This window comes from Nymphalis io, chromosome 17 (assembly GCF_905147045.1).
Source record: "Nymphalis io chromosome 17, ilAglIoxx1.1, whole genome shotgun sequence".
NCBI classification, from domain to species: domain Eukaryota; kingdom Metazoa; phylum Arthropoda; class Insecta; order Lepidoptera; family Nymphalidae; genus Nymphalis; species Nymphalis io.
The window spans coordinates 5,128,417-5,140,590 of record NC_065904.1 but is presented as its reverse complement, the minus strand read 5'-3'; the positions used below and the strand labels follow the sequence as shown (position 1 = coordinate 5,140,590).

General features: G+C 30.7%; 1 protein-coding gene across 1 annotated transcript in view; it reads left to right on the top strand.

Moving 5' to 3' along the window:
- Positions 1–12,174, top strand: part of LOC126775142 (cell adhesion molecule Dscam2) — a 232,919-nt gene that overhangs the window by 197,713 nt on the left and 23,032 nt on the right. Inside the window, exons 11-12 of the mRNA XM_050496926.1 lie at positions 7,493–7,637; positions 7,721–7,983. Coding sequence (XP_050352883.1) covers positions 7,493–7,637; positions 7,721–7,983 — 408 coding nt within the window. The remainder of the gene's footprint in view (positions 1–7,492; positions 7,638–7,720; positions 7,984–12,174) is intronic.

The following is a 12,174-nucleotide window of genomic DNA, read 5'->3' as shown; positions in this document are numbered from 1 at the left end:
ATTATCCAATTAAATATTTATAATCAAGGTTTTAAGTTGCAATCGTATTTAATTAAATAAAATTCGAAATTGTTTTAATCAATAAACTGAATTTAAAAAGAAAATATTATAAGTTAAGATTTGACCCATTAAAATTATAATAATAAACATACTTTACTGAATAAAAATAACCTCTTCACTTATCATTGAACATGAAAAATATTTTAAGCGTTGGACAAATATATTTGCGGTTAAAAACGGGCAAAATGTGTGCTGTCTCGTGTGTGTGAGATGGGTCGACTCTATAAATTATGCAATTGGTGAACCTTATGTTTACACGCCTCATTTGCGACAACCGCATGCTCGGAAATATAATACACATATTTTACTTAATTTATGTGTATTTCGTAAGAATAGCGAATCGTTATGTTTATTATATATAAAAAAAATTAAGAAATTTGCATTCAATTCAAACCCCCTACAAACCGGAACACAACAATAATAAGTACTGCTATTTTGCGGTAGAATATCTGAAGAATGGGTACAAAACCCTACCCAGACGAGCACAAAGCTCTACCATCAGGTAAAATAAGTTAATGTTATATAAATTATAATGACCACATTTATAAAAATATACCGTTGTCTTAAAGCTCTTCGGTGCTGGCGAAGCCTATGTTGCATTAAGTACAAATCACTACGATTTAGTTCTTCAATATGCAGTCCCCTTATTGAAGAACTCAATTGTAGTAAATTAACAAGTAATCGAGAGTACCGAAATGATGCATTTATTGATATGAACAGACTTGAACACATGGCCGTCTAAAACCAAAAATTAAATTACCAAAAACACAAATTACTTAAAACAAATTATTTTTATATTTTACTATTATTTTTTAACTATTAACGAAAAATGATAACTTTTAATACAATATCTCGCCAAAGTGTATATTCAGATTTTAATCGCGCATATTATTATTTTTTTACTCATGCAATATATGCTATATTACATACCTTTATGATATTAAACAAATCTTTTACTTAACCAGCTATATCTTAAGAATAACGGTAAACATTACGGTATATGTATTGCGATATTAACGCGGCACACATCAGAAACCCGGTGGTCACGATTTTTTCCAGCTCAACTCGTCATATTTCAGACAATTTTCATAAAACCTTTATGATTTATACACCTACACCTTTCTTGTGAATCACTCCATCGATTGATAAAAACTGTATGAAAATCTGTTTGGTAGTTTTTGAGTTTATCACGTTCAAACAGAAAGACAAACGTAGCGGAGGACTTTGTTTTATAAAATGTAGTGATTACAAAAACCTATATATACCCAATATTGCTTCTACTACTTAGTATAAATATTTCCATTTCATTAACTTGAGATTCCTTGAAAAGGTCTTTTAATTATTTCTATAGAACCTCTACACTAATATTTTGTCCTATTCTTTTTTTTTTTTTTTTATAGAATAGGAAGGCGGACGAGCATATGGGCCACCTGATGGTAAGTGGTCACCAACGCTCTTAGACATTGGCATTGTAAGAAATGTCAACCATCGCTTACATATCCAATGCGCCACCAACCTTGGGAACTAAGATTTTATGTCCCTTGTGCCTGTAATTACACTGGCTCACTCACCCTTCAAACCGGAACACAACAATATCAAGTATTGCTGTTTTGCGGTAGAATATCTGATGAGTGGGTGGTACCTACCCAGACGAGCTTGCATAAAGCCCTACCACCAGTAGGTAGTATTCGTAGCCAATCCAATTAATTGTAAATTTTTGTTAGGTATTTAGGATTTTTTTCATAATCATGAATAGCATTTGGTTAAGTACCTTACCTTTTGTAACATTTCTAATTGTTATACGAAATTATTTCAACAAAATAAAAATATTAAAATATTTAAACGAAATGTCGAGATTATATTTTAAGAAACAAACCATTCTAACAATACAAACATATTTTTTTCTACTATAGGAAGGCGAACGAGCGTATGGGCCACGTGATGGTAAATGGTCATTGGCATTGTAAGAAATGGTAACCATCGCCTACATCGCCAATGCGCCACCAACCTTGCGAATTAAGTTATGTTATGTCCCTTGTGCCTGTAATTACACTGGCTCACTCACCCTTCAAACCGGAACACAACAATATCAAGTATTGCTGTTGTATGTGCTTTGTATATGTACATGTAAAATGTAAATACACAAAAGAATCCAATCAATGGTTATAATAAGTAACTTTGCTTAAGACATTTTACTTATGACAAAAATATAATAAAAATTTACTTACATGTACTTACTTTACTGTGAATGTTCGAAGGCTTGTATTCGTCTTCTTTCTTTTTCTATCTATACAGTCCCAAAATAATGCCTACAAGGTACCGGCCCCACCCAGCCAAAAATAATATAATTTTACTATAACCGCTTCGAAATTGGGGCGTCCTTAAATGTCTAAAGTGTCAAGAGGCCTTGGATCTCAAAGTCCGGGCTCAAATCCACGCCTTTATAATATGAATAAAAATGAATGTAATAAAGAACGCATGGACGAAATATATACAATTATTTCGTCTATGCGTCCTTGAAACGTTCCTAGCCCAAAAAAAATCTAGATTTTTTTCTTTATATACATGTTATTTTACATAAACGTATCGAGCAGATTATAGTTCTTTCATTCTACCCGCGCGAAGTGATTTATATTTACAATACAAAGCTTGTATATTCTTGAAATAGGTTTCTTAGTATTTCTTAAAATCTCTTTGTCATAAGCTATGTAGAGAACTCTGAAGTACTACAAAGAATAAAATAACCCCATTAATTCTAATAACAGACAAATATTTATGATATAAATCCTTTACAAGGATAGATCTAAATTCTTTGTGTTTTGCAATACGCTTTATTACTACTATGCTAATGTTTTTTCTTTTACTTTCAGAAATGACAAAATATTGTCATTATCAAAATGATTCGATTTCACTGACGACGAAGAGATTTTTAAGGAAGGCTTAGAATATAAATAATTAATATTTTGTGTAAATTGGCGATTGTTAATGATGCCACAAAAGTCATGCTGACTGCGAAATTAACTGACTTGCATTAATCGCGTAAATCAAAAGAGATATTTATTACGATATAAGCGTTTTATATATTATATTATGTAGCTTATTTTCGAAATGTGTAGGATTGTTTATTTATATATGACATATATATATATATATTATGACAAGGATTTTCCCATACTGATGTATAAAACGAGTATATTCGATTTATTATTTTACACCGAATACATTCTGTCCCGTCACTTAGAGCCATAGAATGTAATTTTATTTATTAAAATTTCTCATTTTTATTTGAAACCTTTACAGTATATATAGAAGTTATAAATAAGATAAATAAATATAAATAATCCGTTTACATATTTATTTCATAACTCATATTAAAGTTAACTTTTAATCTGGAACAATTATATTCTAAGGTACGTATCGAACATTGAATAATCAAATGAACGGTATATTAATATAACACCAATTCGGAAATAATTCCATTTCACATCATAAACTTCTAACTAACCATTGACTTAATGACAATATTTTTTTTGTGTAGCTTTTTCGCTAATTAAATAAAAACTGCGGAACTTAGGTGTTCACTCTACAAATAGTTAAATCAATAGACATAGATATGTTATGAGAGCCCAAATGGTCAAACTGTTAATGCAATCAAAAGCCAAAGCAGTACTGATTTTGTATGTGCTATATTTGTGCTTATAATTAATCTCGTGCTCGGCGATGACCAGTGACCTGGTATCAATGTGATTGATATAATTCAGCCTCTTGTGAATCCACCAACCCACAATAGATAAGCGAACGAATTAAACTTCAAACCATTTCAAGATAAAAAAGAGCCCAGCCGTGGGCTATTACCTCCCTACCTTTACTCGAATTATGAAAGTTTCATCTTTCATAACATTAACGTCTTAAATTCAGATTCACTTTTTAAAAAAAACTAAACTCTTACCTTACAATGTAAAGTAACCCAATGTGTTATTTTTTCACGCAAAATATACGAGCCCGTAGTCACTCTATAAGGATTCGTGCCAGATCGTTAAGGGGTCGGATTTGCGACCGCCCGCTTATTTCCATAATACCTCAACTACTTATGCCGCTTAGTAGATGCGCAAATTAAACTGGATCCTCACTAGGCATACATTTCGTGCTTCTACCTCATACTCTTGAAATTAAGAGGCACATTTCTCTTATCACTTAACATAAGCTATTTTTAGAACATTGAAATAATATAACACGACTGGGAGTTGTTGTGTAAATTTTCAACTGAAATTTTCATATTAATGCGTTAAATGTTTACGCTTTTTCTTAATCTTGACATTTGGAAATTATATTTAATATTATAATTAATAACAAAATTACCTGTAACTCATGAATATTTTCTGGTTACATGTGTATTTATATTATTACTAATATTTTATAATCTACAATCCCAATTTGAAATAATTTAAAAATAAAGCAATGTACTTAATATTTAAAGTAGTTACCAATAAAATAGAGGGTATATCAAGTATTGTCGCAAAAGAAAACTATCAACCAGGCAATAGATTTTATTAAGCCTATTTATTTTTTACTAATTTTAAATAACCCCACATGCGTTCGCTACTTTAAGCTTTCGTATGATGGAGCGTAGATATGCGCTCGAACGTTATCTCATAGTTCAATTTTTTTTATTTTACACTACACTAGAGAAACATATACCTAGCTCTTTTTTATCCGTAGTAATTGATATATATTTGTCTCCCTCTCTTATTTTATTAGATTATCATTTCGACCAATCAGCGACGACGAAATTCACGTCGCAAATTCGCTCGCCAACATTTTTTCGAATGCTTGCGGCCATATTTGTGAAAATTTCGTAAATTGCAAAATGTTTTTGAATATAATTTACAACAGTAAAGTGATTTTATTCATGTTAACAAAGGTTTTCGGGTAAGCGTAGAATATAATTGTATATTCTATATATAAAATAGCTTTTTGCACTTCTTCCGCAAATATTTTAGCTCACTCTAAATACAACTTATATTATTATTTTCTAAAACTTATTATTCAATTATAATATTTATAATTTATATTTTAATTATTTAAATAAATTTATCATATTAAATTAATTTCATACGTATTTATCAATCTTTTTAAAAACATTTTTGTATCAATAAGATTCAGGTGTCAGTTTCAGGTTGCGTTCGGCTCTTACTATTTGTGAATTAATTTTTTAACTTCATAGTTTCATATACAAGAAGATGAAACAAATACATAATAAATTTCATAAACACGAGCGAGATTTAAAATTACTTTTCATTTTTTAACAGAATTTTTTGTTTTAACTTAATAGTCATATTTTTAATTACACATTAATTACATATTAATTTCACCACTAATATAAGATTTACACTTATAGGTAAAATGGTGTTGTTAATTACGAAACAAAGATATTATTATTGTTTAGATGGAATTGAAATGGATCAATGTAGGATAATATTTTAGACATTGCCTTTTCCGGAATCACCTAGAGAAATGTTGCATATCATACAAAACATTGATCAAGTCCATGTGCAAAGACCTGAACCCGACAGCCTACAGGCTTAGTCTTTTTTTTAAGCTAACAACAAAATCAGACTAGATTCATCCAATAGACTCTATTGTAAGTATTGATAGTAGGTACTTAAATTTGTAGATTTAATAATCTTATTCATATTAGTTAGTAATTTATAATACCTTTTTAGAGTAAACTTTTTATGAATTAAAAAAATACCTCTTTTATAAACACATTCAATTGAATTAATGTTTTAGTTAAAAGTAGAAAGAAAAAAAAAAAATTTTATGTGAATATTAAGTTGGCCTATAATTGATATATATTTTGTTCCACTATTTTTATATAAGCAATAAGAAAATGTTTTTCTTAAAATATAATAGCTTCCTAATTAATAAAATAACGATATTAGGACAATGTAACAGACATGTCAAATAATCTCATTATTTTAAAACCGTCTCGTAATATTCACTCATCATCATCATCATCATCATCATAGACAATGAATTTGGTTGGCAAGTAAGGTATTCCTCTCGAATCTCGTCTGAAGGATTGCTATGAAGTTACGGTAGCGAACAGTATACATTTTAATTTGAAGAGCGCAGTCGCAATGATGAATATTGGAATATGAAAAGACAATGTAAAGCGCCAAAACTTTCTTTATAATATATGTAACAAAAATATTCTCAGCCCTAGATTTTGAGTAAATTCAATCAATCTTCCAGATTGATGATATTTATTAAATGCTTTGGTTTATTGAGACCACTCAATAAACTAAAGCATTTAATAAATATCAGAGGTCACTTCGTGATATTTTTTATCGATAAAAAAAATCATTTAATATGTAATTGATATTTAATTGATAGACCTTTTAAGTTATAATGTAGTTATACATACAATATTTCATTTTTCACTATGAACTGGATTCACCTTCTGCAAAATCAAGTTAAAAATTAGCAACTTTGCTCTTAATTAAGATAATTTATCATAGGTTTGAGTACAATTTTTGACAAGGCTGTTGTATATACAAGGACCTTATCCGATGACATTACCTTGTTCTTGCCAATGTTTTGGGTTTACATATTTAATGGAAAATACTATTTCAGCTTCAAGGAAGTTCATGAACTTTTATGCCAAAGTGCACAGATATAGTACATGTTCAATGCAGACACTGCAAGATTTAAATAAAAACGTAACGTAACAGCCTGGGAATGTCCCACTGCTGGGCTAAGGCCTCCTCTCCCTTTTTGAGGAGAAGGTATGGAGCTTATTCAACCACGCTGCTCCAATACGAATTGGTAGAATACACATGTGGCATAATTTCAACGAAATTAGACACATGCAGGTTTCCTCGCGATGCTTAAAACGTCAATTAATATTGTGGTTCTATGGTATTTTCACTTTGTGTTAAATCTAATACAATTAACGTAATTAAAATTTTGTTGTAAAAAAGTGAAAACAATCATAATAAATGAGTAAAACACTGACTTTTATTCAACAAATATTAAAAAATATCTGGACATGAGAGCTAGTGATGAAAAAGAGTATACACAAATTTTATACTTTCGATAATATTGTCAATATAAAGTTTACACCTGGATATACCAAATCATAGCGTGCGACCGAAGAAAGAGACAGAAAAAAACTATCTCTTTCTTAGTTATATGTTCTTTCTCTTTCACCCGATAAATCGGCGGCAGATACAGCATTTCTCATGATATGTGATGCGGCAAACGAGGGGTTAAGTGTGTTTACCACTCTAGCCTACAGTCTCCTATGATAAATATTCTCCTAACGATTACACTTTACAATGAAGGGAAATTGAATAAATTACAAGGTCATTATTAAGATTGACTTGGATTACTCTATGCATGATTGCTAATTTAAAGCTATTGTCCACAGAATCAAAACCGGAGCTGGTATACTGGTTCTCTGAACAAACATTGCAGCCTGGACCGAGCGTGTCTCTCAAATGTGTCGCAATGGGTCACCCACCACCGCAATTCACTTGGTTATTAGATGGTTTTCCTATTCCTACTAACTCAAGGTAAGTAAATCGATAATATAAAATAAAAAATTCAAAATATATAAAAACTTCATTCTTTATTATTTTATTATTATTTTAAACAGATTTGTAGTGGGACAACACGTGACACTTCAAGACGATGTTGTCAGCCATCTTAACGTCAGCAGAATGACAGAACAAGATGGCGGAGAATATGCTTGTGTTGCCAGCAACTCCGCCGGTAAAGCGGTGCATGCAGCCAGGGTTAACGTTTACGGCCTACCATACATACGAGAAATGCCTAAAGTAACGGCTGTTGCAGGCAGTGACCTGAACATAAAATGCCCAGTTGCCGGTTATCCAATTGAGTCGGTTTCTTGGGAAAGAGGTTTGTATAAAAATCCGATTATTATAATAAACTATTTTTTGAATAATGTATATTATTGTTGTGTTGAGATTTTCTGCTTTGCTTAATATACATATATTATTACAATTCGTCATACAAATATAAATTAAATGATTTCTAAAAAAATACACTTAAAAGCTTGATACCTAATCGACATAACAAATTCAATATATATATTATTCAATTAACCAATATTTCCAATAGTTTATCTCATGTATATGTCAATAAGGCATATGAGCAGACTATCGTAGATCCATCTATGCGATATTTTATACACAAGAATGTTTTTTCGTTGAACAGAACGTGCAGATATTATGTTCCACGAATATAAAAACATATGTAAATAAGAACAAGTACATAAATTCGTTACAAGTATAACACTATTGTTATACATTCTAAATAATGAAAAAAACTTGATGTAAAATATAATTATTAAAATTAATCACAGTTATGTTATAGACTATACCGTAACCGTAACCGTAACAGCCTGTGAATGTCCCACTGCTGGGCTAAAGGCCTCCTCTCCTCTTTTTGAGGAGAAGGTTTGGAGCTTATTCCACCACGCTGCTCCAATGCGGGTTGGTAGAATTCACATGTGGCAGAATTTCAGTGAAATTAGACACATGCAGGTTTCCTCACGATGTTTTCCTTCACCGTAAAGCACGAGATGAATTATAATCACAAATTAAGCACATGAAAATTCAGTGGTGCTTGCCCGGGTTTGAACCCACGATCATCGGTTAAGATTCACGCGTTCTTACCACAGGGCCATCTCGTCTTTTTTTTTTTAGACTATACTATACTAAATTATTTTTACATTTATTATAACAAGTTCAAAAAAAGAAAAAAATCTCTCCAGCATCACAATATTAGTATATATTATATATTTTTATGATAAATAACGAATTATTCTAATATATAATAGAGTAAGTACTAGAAAAAAAAATGTTTTAATAAAATAATTTAGTAAAGATTTTTCTGCTGGAATAAAAGAGGTCTCGAACAAATAGAAAGGCGTAGTATAGAAAGAAATATGGAGGGATTTTCATAAGAAAACTCTTCAGAACAAGGAGCTTGAATGTGAAAGGCTTCAGAATGTGAAACGTTCTTTTAAATAACTTTCTCATTGGGAACTACTTAAGCCGAATACAGTAATTAAAAATATATAAATTGACTTATTTTTTTATTATTTAATTCGAATAGAATGTAAAATGACTTACCAGAAAAAAAACGTCTCGTTTTTTAAATTCCAAGACAAAATCTTAAAAGTAAAATATTAGCGACCTACTAAGCAATAATTCAATCAGATGAAAGATATAGATGACAAAATAAACATGATATTAACATTATATTTTATAAATAAAAAGAGGAATTATATAGAAATAGTGACATAACAAATAACTATTTGTCTTTTTGATAGCAAAGATACAAATCAAATGCGTAAAGGGACAAAATGTGGACCTTTGTCGGTTATATTAAGATTTATTTCAATCAATGGGACAGCGGCCTCTTGTATCATGTGTTTATTTTAAAGGATATAATGTATAAAGATACAATGTAACCTCGTATAACATTATACATATGACTAATAAATTATTAACTAAATAAAAAATATAATTGAGAAAATATTTCACATAGATCATGTTCCTATTAATGTATAATTTTAAAATAACTTTATTATTCGCCTTAGGAAACAAATTTAGCGTTTGAATTGTATGTTGTTATAATACTAGCTGCCCGTCCCAGCTTCGTAAGGCTAAAATTCATACAGATAACCCCAATTTTTTAATTTAGTTAAAAGCTAATGTTCCATATTTCGGATATCAAAAATAGGTTTTCGGTTGTGTTGAAAAATTTGAATAGGATTTGCGTGTATTACAATAATATTGCATACCTACACTTTCGGAGATCTTGTGATGAGCATATTAAAGCTGGTTGAGTATAAATTTTTGGATGTGCTAATCCGAGGACCAGTAAAACACAATTAGATACACGTGGATCTTAACCTAAAAGCTGGTTACAACTCCGACAAGCACCACTTACATTCCATATGGATAATTAGTGTCGAATGTATTTCTGCCCCATGTGTATCAACGATTGAAGCAGCGTGGTGGAATAAACTCCTATTTCCTCACCAGAGGAACTAACAGCAAAACTTAGTTTACTTTGAACATTATAGACTATTAAAGTTCACGATGCAACAATAAAGAGCAGAATATTAACCACGTCAACCATTATGACAATATGTATGAAACATGCATTTTTAATTAAAATTTAACGCAATGAAACCCTTGAGGGACTAGCAATGAATATTGCTATATTATGTATTGTTAAACTTACTAGATTTAATGATACATAATACTTAATATTATAATTATTACATAATTTATTGTTTCAGAATTTTAAATTATTTATTTAGGTTCACTTGCTAAATAATTGACTGTAAATATTCATAATCTCATATAAATGTAAAAATACTTCAATTTAAGCTCCGCATACAAATTCTAAATATCATAGAAATAAAAGAAAGACAGCAAGAGAGCAAAATAGCCTACTTGAATATAAATGGCCACGTCTGTTCATTGAAATTGGTATTGTAAGACATTAGTCATGCCTTACATAGCCATTGCGCTGCCAACCGTGACCTTAATTGTTATTTCCCTTGTACTGTAATTACAGTGGCTCATTTCCAGTGATTATACTATACAACATATATTTACGTAAAATTACTCCATATAATAATGTAAGTGAACGATGAATGCAACAATTGTAAGAACAGTAACGTAAAATCAAATTCGTTACTTATATAAGAATTTGTAAGTATTTGTAAGAATTTGTAAGGACACTTTGCCGAAAGAGTATCGAATTAAACTCAAGGGAGACACCGGGTAACTTTCTCCTAGCAACAGGTCGTTAAGGAAACTAGGGCGAGTAAGCGAATGCGAAAATATAAAAAGAGTTGTTTGAAAGCCTCTATGACGTCAGCATTTCTGAAACTGTTTACACTTTCTAGAAAAATATATGACAATTTCATTGTGACCTAACAATGCCCTACATTGACGTTAGTATTTTTTATATACTACGAGTAGGATTATACATCATTTTTAAATAACACGTTATACAACCTACGTAGAATAGTAAATCTTTTTCAATGATTTAAAAAATATATATTAACATAAGTAGTTAAACATAAAATAATGCCCCCCTGACCGAATACGACGACCTATCTTAAGAGAGATTATCCATCTGCACAGGACATATTATAGCGCACAAGTGTGTGCGCAAACACAAAATGCACTCTCTAATCGCCCACTTTCATAATCCAATGGGACTGCAATCCGACAAGATCGGAAAGAGTTCCGGCGGAGGACATGCTTTTCGAAGCACGAGAGTGTACAAACTTCCAACTTCCAGGATCCGGGCTGCTACTCAAATTCTTTGGCAGAAAAACCCAATAACTTTTTATTGGCCCGACCTGGAGTTTGAACCCAGGCACGAGGCAGATTTGAACGAGGCAGTCAATATTAATACTTAATCTTTCGACAATAGCGTATCAAGTAAACTATATTTTTTTATACTTTCTCGTTCCTTAAAATAAACATTTACAAGGTTACAAATACTAATCTTCCTCAAAATACCATAACAACTCAGTTAAGTTACAAACATCGAATTACTCTTTTCTCACGACACTTTACCTCTAGATCAAAGGGATATAAAGGAAATATCAGAGCGTAAAATCCTTAGCTCGTTTAACAGAATTACCGAGGAAGATCAAATTAAGACTCGTCGGTCACTCCCTTGTAATTTTCCTTTTCCTCAGCGACCCTTGTCAACAATGATTCTATCTTTTCATAGAAAACTCTCATTAAGCTGAGGTCTTTAAATGACTTTATTATTTCCTTGACGATACTAGAAAAGTTCGCTTCTAACTAGTTATCAAATTCAAATTGTGATCCCATTATCATCGTAATACGATATATTTATTTTAATATTATATAGTATTAGAAAAAGATATTCGTTATTTCAAATAATTATAACATACATAAGGATGAAAAATATCTAGTATTGTGGAATATTTTTTGTCCGCCATAAAAAACACCTAAAAAGTTTTTAAACTGAATATTTATTTTGAACGACCTTTTCCGTTTAATATAAAAAGTTAAACACAACTTA